Source organism: Bos grunniens, chromosome 5 (assembly GCF_055505025.1).
Source record: "Bos grunniens cultivar Pamir isolate PY7600 chromosome 5, Bosgru_T2T1.0, whole genome shotgun sequence".
NCBI lineage: Eukaryota > Metazoa > Chordata > Mammalia > Artiodactyla > Bovidae > Bos > Bos grunniens.
This window is the reverse complement of record NC_141169.1, coordinates 87,474,868-87,499,150: the sequence shown is the minus strand read 5'-3', so window position 1 is coordinate 87,499,150 and position 24,283 is coordinate 87,474,868. Positions and strand designations below refer to the sequence as shown.

Here is a 24,283-nt window from a genome sequence, read left to right as displayed (position 1 = left end):
AGGATATAAATATTCCATATAAATTGTATTTGAGAAAGTAGAATTAATAAATTATCTTGCTTGACTATTTAAAAAGAAGATATATTTAGGTGAGCATTAGTTCTTAACTGCTTTGTCATAAGCTAAATTTCTTTCAGTAAGAGACTTTTTAAAAATAAACTTTTGTTTTGTCTTCTTAATGTAGCATTGTGAATGAAAACTTCACCCCAATTAATTTAATAGTTAACCTAGTTGGCTAGTTTAGTAACAGATTAATTTATAAACTCTTCAAGAAACATGTTTTAAAATGGGAAGACATTTCTGCATATAAAAATTATTGCATCTTTTCCTCACCTTATTCCCCATAAATCTAATGAATTCTAGTACCAACGAAAATTCCTGGATTAGTTATCTAAGAAATCTGAGTATCCCTGCAAAGGTGACAATGAACCAAACAAGTATCCTTTTCCTTCTGTATTCCACCATTCCAACCAAGGCATCATTTAAGTATTACCCAGCAACTCATTTTAAGCTGTACAAAGAGAATCATTAATTAAGGAACTGCTTCTATATGTGCATCTATTTGACAGTGCTGTCTACATTTTGCCTCTGTGTATTTTGAAGAAATGAATGGCAGAGAGAAAAGCATCCAAAATGATGAAAGCATTAGAAAAGCAGGGATTTGGAAGAGAGGCATCCATACAAGCCACTTAAGACCAATTCAAGGTACTTCTCTGGTGGTCCAGTGGTTAAGAATTTGCCTACCAATGCAGGGGGCATGGGTTTGATCCCTGGTCCAGGAGGATCCCACATACTTCAGAGCAACTAAGACTGTGCGCCGCAACTACTGAAGCCCTTGAGCCTAAAGCCTGTGCTCCAAAGCAAGAGAAGCACTGCAATCAGAAACCTGCACACTGCAACCAAGAGGAGCTTCCACTCTCTGCAACTAGAGAAAGCCTGCATGCAGCAGGCAACAATAAAAATAAGTTATATATATATATACACCTATAAAGACCAATTCAAATGCTATTTCTCTTTTATTTTCCACTTTTAATATGATGGTTTAGCAAGTATTTCATTTTTTAAAAAGCACTCAATTTTTTGACACTCTTGATGATAGACATCCTTCCTTGTGCAGTGTATCCAGAGTCTACAGGTTAAGAACAGAAAGCTTCCTAAATCACTCTAATAATAAGACTATGGAATAGATACTTGTGATAACTCCTGGCCTACAGAATTCACCAAGAATGGTAAATTTTAGACCTCTGGAAATTTAGAAATGTTATGAAATTTTCCCTCCCCCTAAAAAATAAAAAACAATAATGTAAGTAGAGTGACCTATAGTAGGTAAATTCCTGAAATCCTTTTCATCATATCAAATTCTGAATTTTGAAAATGGGTTGGTACATTTAATAATTAATAATGATATTTGTTGTTGTGCTCTTGTTGTTCAGTCACTCAGTCATGTCCGACTTTGTGAACCCATGGACTGCACAACATCAGGCTTCCCTGTCCATCACCAACTCCCAGAGCTTGCTCAAACTCATGTCCATTGAGTCAATGATGCCATCCAACCATCTCATCCTCTGTCATCTCATTCTCCTCCATCTTTTCCAGCATCAGGGTCTTTTCCAGTGAGTCAGTTCTTCGCATTAGGTGACCAAAGTATTGGCGCTTCACCTTCAGCATCAGTCCTTCCAATGAATATTCAGGCCTGATCTCCTTTAGGATGGACTGGTTGGATCTCCTTGCAGTCTAAGGGACTCTCAAGAGTCTTCTCCAACACCACAGTTCAAAAGCATCAATTCTTCGATGCTCAGTCTTATTTATGGTCCAATTTTAACATCCATGGAACAATAGACTGGTTCCAAATAGGTAAAGGAGTACGTCAAGGCTGTATATCGTCACCCTGCTTATTTAACTTATATGCAGAGTACATCATGAGAAATGCTGGGCTGGATGAAGCACAAGCTGGAATCAAGATTGCCGGGACAAATATCGATAACCTCAGATATGCAGATGACATACCCTTATGGCAGAAAGTGAAGAAGAACTAAAGAGCCTCTTGATGAAAGTGAAAGAGGACAGTGAAAAAGTTGGCTTAAAGCTCAACATTCAGAAGACGAAGATCATGGCATCTGGTCCCATTACTTCATGGCAAATAGATGGGGAAACAGTGGAAATAGTGGCTGACTTTATATTCTTGGGTTCCCAAATCACTGCAGATGGTGACTACAGCCATGAAATTAAAAGATGCTTAGTTCTTGGAAGGAAAGTTATGACCAACCTAGACAGCATATTTAAAGCAGAGACGTTACTTTGTCAACAAAGGTCCATCTAGTCAAGGCTATGGTTTTTCCAGTAGTCATGTATGAATGTGAGAGTTGGATTATAAAGAAAGCTGAGCACACAAGAATTGATGCTTTTGAACTGCGGTGTTGAAGAAGACTCTTCAAAGTCTCTTGGATTGCAAGGAGATCCAACCAGTCTATCCTAAAGTAGATCAGTCCTGGGTGTTCATCGGAAGGATTGATGTTGAAGCTGACATTTCAATACTCTGGCCACCTGATGCAAAGAGCTGACTCATTTGAAAAGACTGTGATGCTGGGGAATATTGAGGGCAGGAGGAGAAGGGGATGACAAGAGGATGAGATGGTTGGATGCCATCACTGATCCAATGGACATGGGTTTGGGTGAACTCCAAGAGTTGGTGATGGACAGGGAGGCCTGGCGTGCTGCAGTTCATGGGGTCACAAAGACTTGGACACGACTGAGTACTGGAGTTTCAGCTTTAGCATCATTCCTTCCAAAGAAATCCCAGGGCTGATCTCCTTCAGAATGGACTGGTTGGACCTCCTTGCAGTCCAAGGGACTCTCAAGAGTCTTCTCCAACACCACAGTTCAAAACCATCAATTCTTCGGCGCTCAGCCTTCTTCACAGTCCAACTCTCACATCCATACATGACCAGAGGAAAAACAATAGCCTTGACTAGATGAACCTTTGTTGGCAAAGTCATGTGTCTGCTTTTGAATATGCTATCTAGGTTGGTCATAACTTTCCTTCCAAGGAGTAAGCATCTTTTAATTTCATGGCTGCAGTCACCATCTGCAGTGATCTTGGAGCCCAGAAAAATAAAGTCTGACACGGTTTCCACTGTTTCCCCATCTATTTCCCATGAAGTGATGGGACCAGGTGCCATGATCTTCATTTTCTGAATGTTGAGCTTTAAGCCAACTTTTTCACTCTCCACTTTCACTTTCATCAAGAGGCTTTTGAGTTCCTCTTCACTTTCTGCCATAAGGGTGGTGTCATCTGCATATCTGAGGTTATTGATATTTCTCCCGGCAATCTTGATTCCAGCTTGTGTTTCTTCCAGTCCAGCACTTCTCATGAGGTACTCTGCATATAAGTTAAATAAGCAGGGTGACAATATACAGCCTTGACGTTCTCCTTTTCTATTTGGATCCAGTCTGTTGTTTCATGTCCAGTTCTAACTATTGCTTCTTGACCTGCATACAAATTTCTCAAGAGGAAGATCAGGTGGTCTGGTATTCCCATCTCTTTCAGAATTTTCCACAGTTTATTGTGATCCACACAGTCAAAGGCTTTGGCTAGTCAATAAAGCAGAAATAGATGTTTTTCTGGAACTCTCTTGCTTTTTCCATGATCCAGCGGACGTTGGCAATTTGATCTCTGGTTCCTTTGCCTTTTCTAAAACCAGCTTGAACATCAGGAAGTTCACGGTTCACATATTGCTGAAGACTGGCTTGGAGAATTTTGAGCATTAGTTTGGCCACCTCATGCGACGAGTTGACTCATTGGAAAAGACTCTGATGCTGGGAGGGATTGTGGGCAGGAGGAGAAGGGGACGCCAGAGGATGAGATGGCTGGATGGCATCACTGACTCGATGGATGTGAGTCTGGGTGAACTCCGGGAGTTGGTGATGGACAGGGAGGCCTGGAGTGCTGTGATTCATGGGGTCGCAGAGAGTCGGACACGACTGAGCGACTGAACTGAACTGAACTGAACTGAGTGACTGAACTGAACTAGGTTTGTCATATCTTTTATTCCAAAGAAGAAAATAGTGATACATTATAGAATAATTTAACTTGTTTAGAAATGCATAGATTTGTCCTATCTAACGTTTACAGTCTCCTTATGAAATGAGTAGGGCAGACATCACTGGAGTTACCTTGAAGAAGACAAGCTAAGGTACAAAGAGGAAAATGACTTGCCCAAGGGCACTCAATAATATGAAATGGGATTGGGACCACCAACGTCTTTTGACAACTTGCATAATTTTTCTTCTGACAGAATTTATTTAATTGAGACAATTAACAATTTCAGATTAGAAGTCTCACTGATGCTTATTCATAGCTTAACTCAGATCATTCATATTTTAAAGTTTTAAACCGTCCATTAACCCACTCAGAGAGCATTAGAATTTAGAGATAATCTCTCAGGTGAAAAATGTTCAAAAGGAAAAAAAAAATATATCGAAGAAAAACACCATATTCTAGTCATGGAACTGATTATTATTAATACATTTGGGGCAAATATGTGCACATAAAAATCACAGTAGCATTCATCTACTGTGAAGTACTGTAGACAAACTTAAATGTTAATTGCTTGGGAACATAAAATATAGTGTATTCAGTTTAATGAAACAAGATGCAGAATAATTTAGTCTGAAAGTATGGAAGAAAGATGGCCATGGTTTTCTGTTATATTTATAAGTAGAATATAGCAGAAACATTTATCTTCCCATATATTATACAGTACATATCACACATGAGGTGTATATATACATATATATATTACATAGCATATATTATAATACACGGATATCCTCACTCCTGCATATAAATAAATACATATTTATGCATGAGTATATAATATATATATTATATAATATATATGTGTATATAGTATATGTGTATATAGTTCTGGAAAAATAGGTACCAAACTTAACAGTGATCACCTCTGCAGATTGGGGTTATAGACAGGAAGGTATGAGTGTAGGAAGATAACTTTTAGTTACTGTATGGAACAAAGATTTTTTTTTTGTTATATTTGCACAGGCAAATAACTTTTAGCTTCTGTTTAATACTGATATTTGTACAGACAGCAAATGCTATCTTTAATATATTTGAAAAAATGTGAAGGGTTGTTATGAGGTGACTATATAAATAGGATCAAGAAAAGTTTAAATATGTTCTATGAAACTAAAGCAAAAAATAAATTATTAGTGAAATAGTACTGTTTAAAATGTATAGTTCTCCCAGTTTCCGCCCTTTGCACTGGCTGGAGTTGGGTCACAGAAGCTGGAGAAGTTACCTAAGGCCATGAGATGGGAACCACAGTTAGTGGAAAGCCATTCAATAAAGAAGAGAACAAGGAAGGACCTGATAGCACGGAGCTACCACATTAACAATGCCTGAATTGTTACATGAGTAAAAAATATTATTTTTCCACATTTAAGCTAGTATTGTCTCTGCTTGTTATAGTATACTGCTGCTGCTGCTGCTGCTAAGTCGCTTCAGTCGTGTCTGACTCTGTGCGACCCCATAGACGGCCTCCTACCAGGCTCCTCTGTCCCTGGGATTCTCCAGGCAAGAACACTGGAGTGGGTTGCCATTTCCTTCTCCAATGCATGAAAGTGAAAAGTGAAAGCGAAGTCGCTCAGTCATGTCCGACTCTTAGTGACCCCACAAACTGCAGCCTTCCAGGCTCCTCCGTCCACGGGATTTTCCAGGCAAGAGTACTGGAGTGGGGTGCCATTGCCTTCTCCTTGTTATAGTATAGTTAAACCTAATACAGGATCTGATTCTCATGATGTTCCAGGAGCATGACTGCTTCAGTTCTCATGGAAAACACAGATCTCTATCTTAGACTTATAAACAAGATACTATTTTACCCTGTTTTATTAAATACTTTTTTTGCTTCTATATTTTCCCATCAACATTATGATTAAAGTTTGCCTTCTAGTGGAGCTTTCTATAGTGAAAGAGCACATTTACTGGGCAACAGAGTTGTCCAGTACTGTTAACAGTTACATTTATTCAAATAAAATAATATATTACTCCTCTGGGCTTACACTTATACTGGGCATATATAGTTTGATGACCTTAGTGTGAGCTTACTACTAAGATGAGATTCCATGTTTGCTGTGGCAACTATAATACAAACCTGGAATTCTGAGGACTAGGATACAAATTCATAAGGTAATACATTTTGAGGCCTTTTGGCTGAAACACAGTGTCACTAGCCAATCTGAACTCTGGTATCAGGAATGAGAATCACGTCAAAAAGAAAACACTGAGCTGAATCAGTTCATATTTTAACTGAAGGCATTCTTAATGTTCTTAACTGTTAAAAAGCAAACAAGATGGATTAAAAGATTATAGTTTTAGTCTAATGAAATCTGAAGAATTTATCAAAGAAAGGGCTATTGTGTTTTTTTTTGTTTGTTTGCTTGTATGTGTGTGTTTTGGTGGTGGTAGTGTGTGTGGTTGGAGAAAGCAATGGCACCCCACTCCAGTACTCTTGCCTGGAAAATCCCATGGACGGAGGAGCCTGGTAGGCTGCAGTCCATGGGGTTGCTAAGAGTTGGACACGACTGAGCGACTTCACTTTCTCTTTTCACTTTCATGCATTGGAGACGGAAATGGCAACCCACTCCAGTGTTCTTGCCTGGAGAATCCAGGGACAGGGGAGCCTGGTGGGCTGCTGTCTATGGGGTCGCACAGAGTCAGACACGACTGAAGCGACTTAGCAGTAGCAGCAGCACTGTATGTGGTGAGGGGCGGTGGGGAGACTGGACCAAATACTGGTTATTAATATAGCACAGTTACTACTTCACAGAGATATACTGCTTAACATTAATATGTCTCTCTGTATGTAAACAATAAGGCACAAAATAAGCTATCATTTCTATACTAAGTTATGACACTGTCGCAGTAAAGATATATATATATATATATCTTTTCTCAGTGATGAATATTGTAAACTCCATTATTTGGCAAAAAGGAAAACAACTATTTTACTGACCTAGAAACATCTAATCCATGGGAACTGGAAGGTGGCTGTCACCACATAATTTCTGTACTCAGTTCTCTTTACTTTTTAATCATTTCATATTTTAATGCCACCAATCTAACATGAGAACTTAACTGATTGACTCTTTAGTTACAAAACTCTTCTTTACAAAAATAAATATTTACAAAGCTTTAAACTCTTGAGAGTCCCTTGGACTGCAAGGAGATCCAACCAGTCCATTCTGAAGGAGATCAGCCCTGGAATTTCTTTGAAAGGAATGATGCTAAAGCTGAAACTCCAGTACTTTGGCCACCTCATGCGAAGAGTTGACTCATTGGAAAAGACTCTGATGCTGGGAGGGATTGGGGGCAGGAAGAGAAGGGGACGACAGAGGATGAGATGGCTGGATGGCATCACTGACTCGATGGACGTGAGTCTCGGTGAACTCCGGGAGTTGTTGATGGACAGGGAGGCCTGGCGTGCTGTGATTCATGGGGTTGCAAAGAGTCGGACACGACTGAGCGACTGATCTGATCTGATCTGATCTGATCTGAAACTGAGTTATGTTTGCCCAGTGTCATTGATTTCTAAGATTTGGGGAGGGGAGGCAAGGGAAGAAGAAGAGCTGGTCACAATAATTCTAACACACACAGAAGCCTGAAGATATGATTACATCTTCTCTCCACTTATGTACAAAGAATCTACAGTATGTGATCCTGACAACACATGTTTCCTATTTTGTCAGTTCAATAAAAGCATACCATGTCAATGGTTTTTAGCTTGTGATTTGGTGATTGTTTCAGCACTGATTGTCAATGACCTATATGTCAGCTGATACAGTTGACACAGTTAAATCAGAAATTAGCATGCAGTCTCCTAAAATGCCAGACACATGGACCCTCTGCACCAGAGAGATATAATGAAACCCACATGATACCCCCATTAAACAATGAAACATGTGACATTAACTAAAAACAGGAACACATCAGCAAATGTGCCTGAGGAAGTTTATGGTATTTAACTCCTAAACATTAATTTTATCGTGGAATATGAGGAACTAATTAACTGAGAGTTTCCTTTTTTATTGGAAGCGGAAATACTGTTCAGAAAACTGATGAAGAGTAAATACAGCATATTTTAAGTTTATTAAGCTTGGCTCATCGACTTCCATTTATTTAAGCTAATCTCAGAAGGCAATTAAATATTTCAATCAGTAACTTTATATGGCTATTTTATTTAGCACATTTCTGAAAAATTAATCAATGTGTTAAAATGCAGAGTGAATATGTGAATATATTTCTAGTTTCAAACAACCAAAACAATGACTAAATACATTTTTTAAAAATCACATGATTTCTTCCAACATTACCTCTAATAGGTGAGTGGAAAATGATAAAAAGTTTAAAACTTGGTGATTATAATTAAAATAGTTAGGGTTAAGATTGTATCCTATGAGATGAATGTTTCTATCAGCACTATAATATTTTTTCTCTAAACAATAATACTTTCCTAGTCGGAGAAAACACCATTCAGGTGTGGCAGAATGAATTTGATCCTATATAGGTAGATCATGAAATGTCATTAACTGCTGGGTGTGGGTTTATAATATTATTTTGGTGGGGGGGGACAGTTTTTGCTGGTATTATGCTCAGTATTTAGCATTTTTAAGTAACTTGAGATAGACACAATGGGAGGCACTCTTGCATATATAATCCTATTCAATCTCCATAACAATTTGGTAAAATAGGTGTTATTAATCCATTTTGTAGGTCAGGAAATTGAAGCTCAATAACTTGCACAAGGCCAATCAAAGTAGCATGATGTGGCGAATCAATTGCTTATCTGTATAATATTACAGGTATCCCTGTAAGTGCAACGTAACTTTTGTTACAACATTCTATTCTGTGGTTGTAATGTGATAGGTCAATAACAATAACTATCAAGTTAAAAAGTTATAATGTTTAAAATGAATATGTAACAGGCTGCTTCTGCTGCTGCTAAGTCATGTCGGTCGTGTCCGACTCTGTGTGACCCCATAGACCGCAGCCCACCAGGCTGCCCCGTCCCTGGGATTCTCCAGGCAAGAACACTGGAGTGGGTTGCCATTTCCTTCTCCAATGCATGAAAGCGAAAAGTGAAAGTGAAGTCGCTCAGTCGTGTCCAACTCTTAGCGACCCCATGGACTGCAGTCCACCAGGCTCCTCCGTATAACAGGTTATACGTTCCTAAATGTCTTAGATTCAGGCACCATCCATGGCTCAATAATTCTTTCATGGCACCCTAAGGACAAAAGAAATGTCCAACTGCTCCATTTTATTAAGTAACAAGTTCCAAACAACTCATGCCTTTTATGTAGTGTTTTAGAGATGCCTCTGTATTTTCCTTGAAATTTTAAAACATCCTCTGTGCCCTGTGAATTAGCTACAGCACCGTGGTACTTTAGCATACAGTTTGGGCACTACAGCCCATCTATGGGGAAGATACAATATCTGTGGCTATGTGACACATTCGTTTTGACACTTTGGGCCAAAACTATCAAGCCAACCTATTTACAACTGTTTATTTCCTAATATATGTGTGTGTATACACACACACACACACACACACACACACACACGTGTGTGTGAGTTGCTATTCTATTGGATTTTGCCTTCCTGTAGATTTTTGAAAATTTCCACATAAAATATCTTCCTGTCCAAAATTTCTAAAGCATCTCGTAGATTTACATGGCTAGAAGTTTTACACTGAAATAGAAAGGAGAGAGGCAGAGGACTACAGTCATTAGTAAAAAGAGAAGAACTTCTTCCTTTTATTTCTGCCTATCAAATATATGCTCTGAAGGAACAGTGCTTAACCTGAGTGCGAGACAGGGTATGAGGAAGCTGTGTGTAACAAAAAGAGAACTGAAAGTTGGGGTCAGAGAAATTGGTATTGACCAAACTTATGGCCTTCAACCACCTTATCTCAAATGTCTTTCTCAAGTCTAAACTGTTGAGCTAAAACCAACAGACATCTTCAAAATAATTTTAAATTTTCATAGATTTTTTTCTATGGTGAGCCAGGACAAAAGTCTTCCTGCCAACATAAAATAGGTCTACAGGTACAAAAGGTATGCACATTTTATTTCAAAAATATCTACTGGATACAAGCTTTGCAGTTCACAGGTTCAAGTCTTTGGTTGAGAGCTCAGAATTCCACTCAGTCTTTCCAGCAGAAGCAAATGGACTGTGTCTGTGAAGTTTTCAACCATCCAAAGTGTACTCGAACCAACTCATTTGTAGATTACATTTATTTTATAATTCAGAATTTGAACCTTCATTATTTAGTTTTTCAAATTAATTTCCAAGGGCTTTAATGATTGCTTTCTACTTAAAATGAGCTAATATCCACAAATATAATTTAAAATTGGGATCTTAGATTATATAATATAAAATCTGGGGTGTGTTTACATATAACAACTGAATTGACAATTTTCATAGAACTTATTAGTTAAAAATAAAGATCATTTATTTTTTCCTGAATGAAATAGTCTCTGAATTGAGTTGATTGATTAAAGCAGTGTTTTTACACAACTGTTTTCCAGTTATTGCATATATTAAAAGTGCTCAATTTAATAATATACCATTATTTTACCTTAGAAGTCTGGAAGTATTTTTACATTTTAAGACATAAGTAAGAAAAACAATAACTAGATAGAGATACATGGAGAAGTGTGGGTTCATGATTGATTTTTACTAAGAGCAAATGCCAAAACAACTAAAATTCTGGTGATATATCAACATTTGCAAACTGATCTACATATTCATAGATAAGAGTAGACTACAACATTCAATAAAACTTCTTTTCTATCTACCCACTTTGCTCTGAAGTCTCTGGCTGTGCTATTTATTTGTACATTGTTTAATGACATGCTTTCTAGTAGTTGAGAGAAATCCTAGTAACGATATTCTGTAGGTGTCCATTCCACACCATATTTCTACAATTATATTCATTATAGGCAAAATACCTTTATTTTCAATGAAAAACTTCTTTTTGGAAAATAGGAGATACTAACTCAATGTATGATGGTTAGGTTACCCAACTTGTAATTTTATTTTTTCCCCATTGATATTATTTTAACTTTCTTGGGTAGTTTCAAATTTTATTTATTTAATTGTATTTATCAAGACACATCAAGTTTAAATAGAAAAATGTATCATCAGTACCTTCTTGAATGGATTGATGAAAAGCATTTGAGTATATTAAAAATAGTTTATCTTTCATATTTGCTTGGGACTAAAATCAAGATGGATTTAGTCAGTGTCACTGTCATTAAAAACTATGTACTATTACTGAAAACAAATGAGAGCCAGACATGTCACAAATGACAGAAAATTTGAGGGTGGGGGATAAAATAGGAAGTCCCACTGAAGAGGGATGATGGAGAGATTTGCTTCTTTCCCTATCTCAATTCCTCTCCTGATACATGATTATGGAGGAAATAGTCTGGACTATTTATCGCTTCCACCTAGCTCCTCAACTCAAACTGACTCAGAGCATGAGCGTGTCAACAAGGGTGGCACTTTATTTTGCTACTGGCTTCATCTTAGATTCAGAGTTTGGCATGACTGTAGTTTCAAGCGTGCCAGCAGCTGTAGAGATTTTATCCTATTTTATTTCCAAACATACTAAAGATGTGGTATCATTTATAACTTTAAGCACTGAAGGTATAAATATCAAATGGTTGATATACCAATAACTTTAGGAAGGGATGTATTTCTCCATGCCACATTACACGAACACTGAACAAGTTCACTATGCCAACTCATCAAATGGGAGTGAGGGAGAGGTGTTCCTGACCTTTTCCAGGTCCATAGTTATACTATTGTTCACACTCAATGAGGTTTTCTCTTCAAGTATCTGAAAATGAGACTTATTTTTACAGTTGCTTAAAACATTTCTTTTTGGAAAACAGAACTGGTCTATACGTATGTACTGCAGGTGCAATCTGAGGCAATCTGATTTTTAAAAGCATTTTTTCTTTAACTTTAGTAACCAAAGCTACAAAAAAACACATTGGCAACATGCATTTAATGTGAATAGTAATTCCTTAGGTACATGGAAGCAAAAAATATTTTACAATTAAAAATTCAGAAATTAATGTAGTGATAGAATTTAAAATTTTCTTCTTAAAATTTAAGTGATTTTTAGAATTTAAACATTTAGAATATAAATGTAGTCCTTAGTTAAAAAAAAGGAAGCTGGTGTTTCTGGATGAATCAGTCTACAAAGACATAATTATGTGACAAACATATTAAATGAATAAATTAAAGATCCAGAGTGAAAACACCATCTTAAAACATAGGAAACCAAAGAGAAAGATATTCAAAAGCCATGTTAAAAACTGTAAAGAACAAAGTGCCTTACAAGTCTGAATTCTGAAACTCCTCAGTTCAGTTCGTTTTTACCTAGACTCCATAGGTGCATCTACTCATATTTATGGCTCTATATATTTAAAGAATTACATCCCACTTCTTCAATACTGTACAAAGGAAGGTGTGAAAACTAGAAATGAATGTTAAATATGAAATTTCAAGACATCATTTAGCAGGAAGTATATCTGATTTCTAGTAATATTCAACAAATTTCTGAAATGCAGTAAGTGTTGAAGCATAGCAGGATGTTAATGGGACAATTTATTAACATATAAATGAAACAAAATCTACTGGAACTTCCAAAATATTCTACATAAACATATAAAGTGATAATATTTTGCTAATTGTTTTCAATGGTATTCTACTTTGATCTATGAAAATACTTCAATATACTTGCTTTCTCTGTATTTTTTGAGCATGATAATGATGTTCCGGAAGATACTTAGCTTAGCAGCCTAGACTCTCTTTGGAATTTGTTACTATTTTTATCTACAGATTATAGTTTGCATTTTGAGTATCTGAATTTTGGAAAATAAAGTATTAGATTGTTTCCAAAACAGTGTAGAATTTTGATTTTGGTTAAAAAAAATGGTCATAAACACAGGCGACTAAAGTTAATAAGCAATAGAAACAGTCATCTCAATATACACTATCAGTATAAAAATGCCTTTTTTTTGGTTTGTAACGAATGCTCATTAATTCATTCAACAAATAGTTGAATATTGTACTAAAACTTTAGCTATAACAATAAATGAAACAGAAGGTGCACTGGCCCTCAGTTTACAATTGAAGTGGAAGAAAATATACAGGGTCCAAAGGAACCTGGAGAAAGGGATCTAACTAGTTCAGGCCAGCCTTCCCTGGTCTGAGTTGGAAGAGGTTCACGACACCAAGGAGAGTGAACCCAGACAATTCAGTTCACAGGTTAAGAGAGTATGGTTTGGTCTAAGAGCTAAAAGAATACCAGTGAGAAACTAGGCTGTAAATATAGGGAGGAGATGGATAATAGAAGGCCAGCTAATTCACGTTAGGAAACTTGGGTTTATTTTAAACCACAATGGAAACCTGCTGATGCTGCTGCTGCTAAGTCGCTTCAGTCCTGTCCGACTCTGTGTGACCCCATAGACGGCCTCCTACCAGGCTCCTCTGTCCCTGGGATTCTCCAGGCAAGAACACTGGAGTGGGTTGCCATTTCCTTCTCCAATGCATGAAAGTGAAAAGTGAAAGTGAAGTCGCTCAGTCGTGCCGGACTCTTAGCAACCCTGTAGACTGCAGCCTACCAGGCTCCTCTGTCCATGGGATTTTCCAGGCAAGAGTACTGTAGTGGGTTGCCACTGCCTTCTCCACAATGGAAACCTATTAAACTGCATATTCCTGTCTTCTCTTTGTGACCCCATGGACTGAAGCCTGCCAGGCTCCTCTGCCATGGAATTTTCCAGGCAAGAATACTGGAGTGGGTTGCCATTCCCTTTTACAGGGGATCTTCCCTACCCAGGGATCATATATAGGTCTTCCACACTGCAGGTGGATTCTTCACCATCTGAGCTACTAGGGAAGCCGGGGATATTCCTATTTTACCTGTGTAAAAATAAATTCAACCTGGAAATCATACTCATATTTTAGGAATACACTGGAAATAAAAGTTATGAAACCAAATTATAAAAAACAAATATTGGCTTCAGAAACACAGAAATACTTTAGGCACTTAAATATCAACATAAACCCTTTTCTTCATTTTCCGTGTATTTCCCCTTTAAAATAAAAATGCTATACGGCTGATCTCATTTCTTGGTGTGGCAGGAATATTAAATTGCCTAAAGACATGCCCTCCACCCACTCCCAAATGAAAAATCAACGGTACTTACTACATCCAGCCTTATAGCTGAAGCCTGGAGGAAGGAGGAATCCTTGCTGGGCAGCTGCAGCCAGTGTCCGTTGATCGGGAGGGAATACGGGAATCATTAATGGCGGCAGTTGACCTTGAACCTGCTGAACGTATTAGAGCGAATCAAAGAGAAGAAGTCTTGACATTCCATGCTTCCCAACCCTCCTTATTTTATGATAAAAGGGAAAAAAAATATTCAGTTCAATATACAAGTTTGCTAGAACACTGGATGTGAGACTGCCTTGGGACTGCTTTAGACAGCAGATTCAGAATACTAAATACTATACCTGGAAGGTGATATCAAGTTCACTTTCTAACCTGATGAATAATTTCCCTACATATATCCTTGACAGTGGTGAAGTATCTATTGATGCTTCACACTACAAGTCTTTTCCTATTGCATTAATATAATGATTTTAAAAGTATCAGTTAGGTTGAACTAAAATCTCCTTTTATAAATCCCATCTGTTGGACTAATTCTACCTTCTAAAACAAAATTAACTAAACTGTACCATTTTATAGGTTCTTCACTACTTGAAGATAATTCTCATGTTCATGCGTAATTTTGAGTTTTTTAATGTTTGAATAAAAGATCTGGAAGAAAGCTTAGAGAGTATTAAGACTTTCTCTATTCTTTACAGAAGTGGTATGTGTGTGTGAACCTTAACGCGCACATGTATGCTCCACTGCGTCTGACTATTTGCAAGTCCGTGGACGGTAGTCCACCAGGCTCTTCTGTACATGGAATACTGGAATGGGTTGTCATTCCCTTCTCCAAGGCATCTTTCTAACCCAGGGATCCAATTTGTGTCTCTTGCACCTCTAGCATTGGCAGGAGGACTCTTTGCCACTGCGCCTCTTGGGAAGCCTCTAATAGAAGAGGCAACTGGGGCCAAAAGAGAACTGATTTGCCATGGCCATGGAATGGGATGGGGACGGGTCAAAACTATGTCTATGATTTGGTTCCTTGGATCCTTCTCTGTCCTAGACTTTTTTGTCATCTATCTTCTTTCAGGCAACTGAACCATTCCTCAAACCATATGGCTTCCCTGGTGGCTCAGCTGGTAAAGAATCCACCTGCAATGCAGGAGACCCTGGTTCGATTCCTGGGTCAGGAAGATCTGCTGGAGATAGTATAGGCTTCCCATTCCAGTACTCTTGGGCTTCCCTGGTGGCTCAGCTGGTAAAGAATCCACCTGTAATGAGGGAGACCAGGGTTTGATTCCTGGATTGGGAAGATCCCCTGGAGAAGGGAATGGCTACCCGCTCTAGTATTCTGGCCTGGAGTCGGGCTCAATAAAGGACAGAAATGATATGGATCTAATAGAAGCAGAAGATATTAAGAGGAAGTGGCAAGAATACACAGAAGAGCTGTACAAAAAAGATCTTCATGACCCAGATAATCACAATGGTGTGATCACTCACCTAGAGCAAGACATCCTGGAATGTGAAGTCAAGAAGGCCTTAGAAAGCATCACTATGAACAAAGCTAGTGGAGGTGATGGAATTCTAGTTGAGCTATTTCAAATCCTAAAAGATGATGCTGTGAAAGTGATGGACTCAATATGCCACCGTAAATTTGGAAAACTTGGCTGTGGCCACAGGACTGGAAAAGGTCAGTTTTCATTCCAATCCCTAAGAAAGGCAATGCCAAAGAATGCTCAAACTACCACACAATTGCACTCATCTCACACGCTAGCAAAGTAATGCTCAAAATTCTCCAAGCCAGGCTACAGCAATACATCAACCGTGAACTTCCAGATGTTCAAGCTGGTTTTAGAAAAGGCAGAGGAAACAGAGATCAAATTGCCAACATCTGCTGGATCATCAAAAAAGCAAGAGGGTTCCAGAAAAACAACTATTTCTGCTTTAGTGACTATGCCAAAGCCTTTGACTGTGTGGATCACAATAAACTGTGGAAAATTCTGAAAGAGATGGGAATACGAGACTACCTAACCTGCCTCTTGAGAAATCTGTACGCAGGTCAGGAAGCAACAGTTAGAACTGGACATGGAACAACAGACTGGTTCCAAATAGGAAAAGGAGAACGTTAAGGCTGTATATTGTCACCATGCTTATTTAACTTATATGCAGAGTACATCATGAGAAACATTGGGCTGGAAGAAGCACAAGCTGGAATCAAGATTGCTGGGAGAAATATCAATAACCTCAGATATGCAGATGACACTACCCTTATGGCAGAAAGTGAAGGGGAGCTAAAAAGCCTCTTGATGAAAGTAAAATTTGAGAGTGAAAAAGTTGGCTTAAAGCTCAACATTCAGAAAACTAAGATCACGGCATCTGGTCCTATCACTTCATGGCAAATAGATGGGAAACAGTGGAAACAGTGGCTGACTTTATTTTCTTGGGCTCCAAAATCACTGCAGATGGTGCCTGCAGCCATGAAATAAAAAGACACTTACTCCTTGGAAGAAAAGTTACGACCAACCTAGACAGCATGTTAAAAAGCAGAGACATTACTTTGCCAACAAAGGTCCGTCTAGTCAAGGCTATGGTTTTTCCAGTGGTCATGTATGGATGTGAGAGTTGGACTGTAAAGAAAGCTGAGTGCTGAAGAATTGATGCTTTTGAACTGTGGTGTTGGAGAAGACTCTTGAGAGTCCCTTGGACTACAAGGAGATCCAACAAATCCTAAAGGAAAACAGCCCTGAATGTTCATTGGAAGGACTGATGTTGAAGCTGAAACTCCAATCTTTTGGCCACCTGATGCGAAGAAATGACTTACTGGAAAAGACCGTGATGCTGGGAAAGATTGAGGGCAGGAGGAGAAGGGGACGAGAGAGGATGAGATGATTGGATGGCATCACCGACTCAATGAACATGAGTTTGAGTAAACTCTCGGAGTTGGTGATGGACAGGGAGGCCTGGCGTGCTGCAGTCTATAGGGTCGCAAAGAGTTGGACACGACTGAGTGACTGAACTGAACTGTATGTATAGTCTATGGGGTTGCAAAGATTCGGACACAACTGAGTGACTTTCTCTTTCACTTTCAAATCATATGACCTCTGTTTTGGTTGCCATCTTTGAACACACTTTAATTTTCATGTGTCACTCTCAGAATGTGGGATTCATATAATTCAATAATCTAATACAAAGGAATCACTATTTTCTTTGAATTGAACAATAATTTCTAGAAATATAAACTAATGCAGCAATTTCTGCAGCTATGTCACAATATTATTAAATGCAGAGGTTGTCATTTACTGAAATATTTAAGATAGTTTTCCAAATATTTCAACCAGATTTCTCTGGTGGACATGGTTACTGGTTAGTGTTTGTCAGTGAACATATGAATGAGAATGTATAATCATGCTAAAAATCACACCTCTGACATTTTGCTCTCCTTTACTATTTTTCCCTCACATTAATGCAGTTATTTGGAAAATAACTATTTTATGAACACATACTATGTATAAGAAAATGAGCTAGGTAGTACAGACACTGTACTGAACAAGACAACCAAGATCCTATGCCCATGGAGCTTATATTACAGTGCAGATAACAGTTAAATGTAAAACAAGCACATACACAAATCAAAAATGCAAAACAAATTCATTCAGTTGCTAACCTTAACAGCAACTCTGAAATATCTCCCAGACTTGATTTCCCTTTCTCACACTGATATTCTTAGGACACACAATTCTTATTCTCATTTCTCATTTCAAAAGTCTACCCTCAGTTTCTCCTTCATTTCATCTTTCATACTAAACCTCTGAGATATTTCTGAGATTTTGGTTGGTGAGTGGTGGTGTTGGTGGGGAGTGGGGAACATTGAGAGAGAGAGGGAAAAAGAGAGAGAGAGACAAGGCATGATGAGGATGGGGGCTGGGGAGAGAGAGAGAAAGAGCCAGCCAGCCAGCCAGCCAGCCAGGCAGAAAGAGAAAGGAGCACTAAAGAATGAGAAATCAGTTTTCAGAAACGACTCCAAACTGGAAAGCATTTCTTTTAGCAAAAAGTATTTTAAAACCTATCTATCACTGCCACCAGAGTGAAATAAGGTGAACAACACAACCAGAAAACAAAAAGACAATGTTTTAAGGTTAGAGCTGAAGGTTGTAGATGTTATAACAACTACAGCCAAAATTTTTTGAACATACTGGGGAAAAGATAAACCTTATTAAGAAACCACTGGAAAACAATTAATTAAAATTAGAGACTGCATGCTGAGCAGGAAAAAGTGGCCTGGAATAATGGGAGACATTTGAAGAAAAAACAGCATGGGGGCTGGTTCTGTGTAAGAAGAGGACATAGACCAGAATAACAATCAAACAAAGAAACAAGCAACAAACCAGCCATACTGGTTAAGGGTTATCACCAGCTACACTGTATCCTTCATATTTCCTTGATTGGAAATAAATCATTATATTTTATATAGTACATTGTCTTTCTGAGACACCATTGGTTAAATGATTTATAAGATGGTTATAAATTTAATGAGCACTTTAGAGATAAGAAGAAAGGAACTTCAAATGGAATGTATACAAGGGTTAGAAGAGGCATCCAAACTTCAGAGACCTTAAAATTTGGGGAAAATAACTTGCACAATTGCAGAAACAATAGGTTCTTGTTTTAGTGAAGTAGTTCTTAAACTTGAATGTGCATTTTAGAATCACCGGCAAGCTCTGAAAAATACTCAGTGCCCAGACTGTTTCCAGACTGAACCAACAGGAGTGAGACCCAGCCATCAGCCTTATTTAATGTCCCCCTGATGATTCCAATGTGCATCCAGGTTTGAGAAGTACTGTCTTAAAGAATGCTGAAGTCATTGTCAACAGGTTTTTTTTTTTTTTTTTGGTCTTCTTGTTTTGCCTTGACGGTAAAGAATCTGCCTGCTCTGCAGGAGACCCAGGTTCGATCCCTTAGTCGATCCCTGAGTCCCTGCAGAAGGGAATGGCTACCCGCTCCAGCATTCTTGCCTGGAGAATTTCATGTCCATGGGGTCGCAAAGAGTTGGACACGACTGAGTGACTAAACTTTCACTTCTATAGGCAACTACGTCAACTTCAGGTATACAAGTATTTGAAAGGGAGACTCTGCCTCTTACAGGTCTGGTGCTGAGAGGATATTAAACTATATTCCTTATAGAGTTCTTTCTAAACGAGCCTTGTATCTGTATTTCACATGCTCCTCTTATGAAAAGCTTTGGGATGGTTTGCTTTCACTAAGAGAATAATGACCAAATCCTTCTACATATTATTCAAGTTTATTCACAGTGTGTTCCTACTCCATCTTTTCAGCCATTTTTCTGCCCTCCTTCATATATCCTGTACTCTTGTCTCAATGGATCATGAAGACTTCCTTGCATACATGGTACTTTTCCACGCTTGAAGAGACCCAAAAGTATTTTTCTCCTCTGTTTTTAGCAATTTCTCTTTTCCTTTTCTTCTTGGCAAAAAATTCTACTTATTTTTCAAAGGCTTTTGAGACCCACATAATGCCTTTGCCTGTGAAGTATTTCTTTCTTATGATGCCAGTTTTCAGGCAGAAACAATTGTTACTTCTTAAATCTCACAAATACTTACAATACTTACAATAAATAATACAATACTTAATGTATTGAATAATAGTTACTTGTATAACTTGCGTCTCCCTTAAGACCTACGAGCTCATTTAGGAAAGAGGTTGTAACTTATTTATAATTGCAACTTAGAGCAGCATCTTAATTATTATATGAATTAATAATTCATAAATAAAGAAGAAGAATGTATTATATAATTCTATCTATGTAATTTCTTCTGTGCGCACCAACTCCAAATGTCCACAAAAGGCCTGTGGACAACAAAGTTCTTTAACAACCAGAAAGGAATTCAGTTTCACTGGAGAAAAATGGCAGCATGAAAAACCAGCTGCTTTGTGTTCCTGTTCTTAAGATATGGATAAAAGGTCACATACATTAAGATAAATCCATGATTCTTGGGAATATGCATGCATGAAGAAATATCAAAGTAATACAGGAATACTGGAAATATATTACATCTGTACTGAACAGACAGACTTGCCTATCCATGTTCTAATAATGTTTTAATTATTACAGCTTTGCAGATATTAGTATTCTATCATTATTTTCTTTCTCAAGTATTTCCTGGTTTTATTTACATTTATTTTTCCATATTAATTTTAGGATATGGAATTCCTTATTGAATTCATTAACCTAATTGCTTGATGGCAGGTTATATCTTTCAATTTATTAGAATCTTCTTCAAATACTTATTGTATTTTCCTTGGTAATTTTATTTCTAAGGTTTTTAAAAATATTTATATTGCTATTGAAAAGTTAATTTTTTTGTTATACTGTTTAATTGGTTACTGCATGTACATAAATCTCTCTACTTGTGTGTGTGACAGTTTTTATCCAGGTAATTCATTCATACTCAAATAATTTATTTATTTTTAAATGCTGTGACCTCCTACATGTTTTTTCTTTTTTTTTTTTATTTTTTTATTTTTAAACTTTACAAAATTGTATTAGTTTTGCCAAATATCAAAATGAATCCGCCACAGGTATACATGTGTTCCCCATCCTGAACCCTCCTCCCTCCTCCCTCCCCATACCATCCCTCTGGGTCGTCCCAGTGCACCAGCCCCAAGCATCCAGTATCATGCATTGAACCTGGACTGGCAACTCGTTTCATACATGATATTTTACATGTTTCAATGCCATTCTCCCAAATCTTGCCACCCTCTCCCTCTCCCACAGAGTCCATAAGACTGTTCTATACATCATTGTCTCTTTTGCTGTCTCGTACACAGGGTTATTGTTACCATCTTTCTAAATTCCATATATATGCGTTAGTATACTGTATTGGTGTTTTTCTTTCTGGCTTACTTCACTCTGCATAATAGGCTCCAGTTTCATCCACCTCATTAGAACTGATTCAAATGTATTCTTTTTAATGGCTGAGTAATACTCCATTGTGTATATGTACCACTGCTTTCTTATCCATTCATCTGCTGATGGACATCTAGGTTGCTTCCATGTCCTGGCTATTATAAACAGTGCTGCGATGAACATTGGGGTACACGTGTCTCTTTCCCTTCTGGTTTCCTCAGTGTGTATGCCCAGCAGTGGGATTGCTGGATCATAAGGCAGTTCTATTTCCAGTCTTTTAAGGAATCTCCACACTGTTCTCCATAGTGGCTGTACTAGTTTGCATTCCCACCAACAGTGTAAGAGGGTTCCCTTTTCTCCACACCCTCTCCAGCATTTATTACTTGTAGACTTTTGGATCACAGCCATTCTGACTGGTGTGAAATGGTACCTCATAGTGGTTTTGATTTGCATTTCTCTCTGATACTGAGTGATGTTGAGCATCTTTTCATGTGTTTGTTAGCCATCTGTATGTCTTCTTTGGAGAAATGCTATTTAGTTCTTTGGCCCATTTTTTGATTGGGTCGTTTATTTTTCTGGAGTTGAGCTGTAGGAGTTGCTTGTATATTTTTGAGATTAGTTGTTTGTCAGTTGCTTCATTTGCTATTATTTTCTCCCATTCTGAAGGCTGTCTTTTCACCTTGCTAATAGTTTCCTTTGATGTACAGAAGCTTTTAAGGTTAATTAGATCTCATTTGTTTATTTTTGTTTTTATTTCCAATATTCTGGGAGGTGGGTCATAGAGGATCCTGCTGTGATGTATGTCAGAGAGTGTTTTGCATATGTTCTCCTCTAGGAGTTTTATAGTTTCTGGTCTTATGTTTAGATCTTTAATCCATTTTGAGTTTATTTTTGTGTATGGTGTTAGAAAGTGTTCTAGTTTAATTTAAAATAATCTTTCAGGTAAACATTTTAGTATTTTAAAGAATAAATTACAATAAATTTTGGGGCTTTTAAAACCTGTTATTTTACTATAATTTAAAAAAATATTTTGCTTTAGTATTAAAATTTTTTTAGTGCCATAATTTTCCAAGATCCACATATGTAAAATAATACTTTCAAGACTGAGAAAGATCTTCAAAATTATCTGGCATAATACAGTCATTGTGCTGATAAATAAATGAGACTTAGTTTGGCCAAATAAATTGTTCAAGATCCCAAAGTTAACATTGAAACTCATCTCCTAATAATCTAGTACACTTTTCCAACACTTGGGAAGAACTGGGGGTGGGGAACAGAAGGAACTACAAGGGAAAGGAAAAACTAAAATAAAAAATAAACCTAATTTCATAGCCCCAATGATGTGTTTATTTTAGAATATTATAGGACAGATTACATAGCACTGTACTAAACTGTTTTCAGAATAAAGTAAACGGTAAAACATACACAATCCAAGATCTGTGGTTAATTCATCTATGCAACTAAAACCACATTTCAATAGAGTTCATCCTCCTTATTGGCAGATTCTGTATTTGCCAATTTGCCTACTCACTGAAATTTGCTTGTACCCTCCCCAAGTTTACTCGTACTAGTGCTTTTGTGATCACTTACAGACCTGTGCAAGGGAGCAAGAAATTTTGATGATTTTGCTGTTTAAAATGCACACAGAATCAATAATACATATTAATAAGTTGTCTTTAAACAGAAACACACATAAAACAAGTACATGTATTGATCAGTTGATGTAAATAGTGCAACCAAAGGCTCCTCAGAGCATAAGTCTGTGTTTCCTTTAGAAGCAGTTGCTCAGCATCTGCTAATTCAGTGTTCATGTCACCTTTATAGAACATAAGTAGTGCAAATAATGAGCATCAACTGTATTATTGCTGTATCTTATGTAATTTTTAGCTCCCTGTTGCTAAAAATTAGCCAAACTTTGGAAGAAAAGGACACATCATATCACATCAAAACAGTACAATGTTTCCTGGGTAAATTCTAAAATCAATGCAATAAGTTTAGTAATTTATTCTTATATATTTGCCAATTTTGACTACTTCCAAGTACTATTCACTGTTAACTTTATTTTCCTTTACTTAATGGATGAAATCCCTTTAAGCTCCTAATTAAGGTTTGCAAAACATGTGACATGTATAATTAAGTTTTAGGAAAATACTTTTGTCACAAAATTTTGGTGTTCTTAGCGGGGGCATGATATTCACGTTAGAATAACACATAATGAATTTTAGAGGCTACTTCCTATATATGTTAAACTTTAAGATGGAATATTATGTTTTAACACTTTCTATAATTCTACCACATAGATTCTGAATGTAATCTTGACCCCTAAAATCTAATGAATCCACCATAATCACTTTATCACACTTGTAAATGAATGACTAAACACTTACCAATTATGAATAATAATGAAATATTTTATATTTTAGGTAAATCATGCTCAGTCACTAAGTTGGGTCCGACTCTCTGCCACCCCTTGGACTGTAGCCAACCAGGCTTCTCTGTCTATGGGATTTCCCAGGCAAGAATACTAAAGTGGGTTGCCATTTCCTTCTCCAGGATTTTATGTAAATATTCTACTGCAAAATCTTACATTGGGTTCCATGAAACTAATATACCAGGTAGATATTTAAGGTTATTAATTTAGCTTCTAGTCCCATAGGTCTGTTTATTATTCATTCAATCAACATTTTTACTAACTGTAATAGAATGCACACTTTTTTGGTAACTAGGAATACAAAGATGAATTCACACACAATATCTGCTCTATAGAAGTCCTGAGTCTGGTGAGGCAAAGGGATAGTTAACTAGAAAACACTGGTGTTAGTTCAACAACAGAGACTTGTATGTGATATACTCTGAAAGTACAAACTAGAAACTCCTAACATAGCCAGAATTTAAGGTAGGCTTCATGGAGATAGGTCCAGGAGATACAGACTCTGAACAAATAAGCAGGAGTTCACCAGGCAAAAAGGTGGGAGTATGAGGAATGAATTTTAAGCAGAGGAGATGAGAAATGAGCAAATTATCAGGGATTAAAAAAAAAAAATCATGTGAGAGGGAAGCTACCAAGCAGTGTTCAGTTCAGTTCAGTTCAGGTCAGTTGCTCAGTCGTGTCCAA

The 24,283-nt window shown here is 37.4% G+C and overlaps 1 protein-coding gene across 50 annotated transcripts in view; it reads right to left on the bottom strand.

Annotated features, from left to right (window-relative positions):
* SOX5 (SRY-box transcription factor 5) overlaps window positions 1-24,283 on the bottom strand; it is a 1,169,920-nt gene that overhangs the window by 138,941 nt on the left and 1,006,696 nt on the right. For 27 of the 50 annotated variants that reach the window (XM_086401772.1, XM_086401771.1, XM_086401794.1 and 24 more), the window contains one exon: window positions 14,299-14,419. In XM_086401772.1, coding sequence (XP_086257898.1) covers window positions 14,299-14,419 — 121 coding nt within the window. Of the gene's footprint in view, window positions 1-14,298; window positions 14,423-24,283 lie in introns of all 50 variants that reach the window. The other 23 variants (XM_086401754.1, XM_086401750.1, XM_086401759.1 and 20 more) reach the window with 1 other exon arrangement.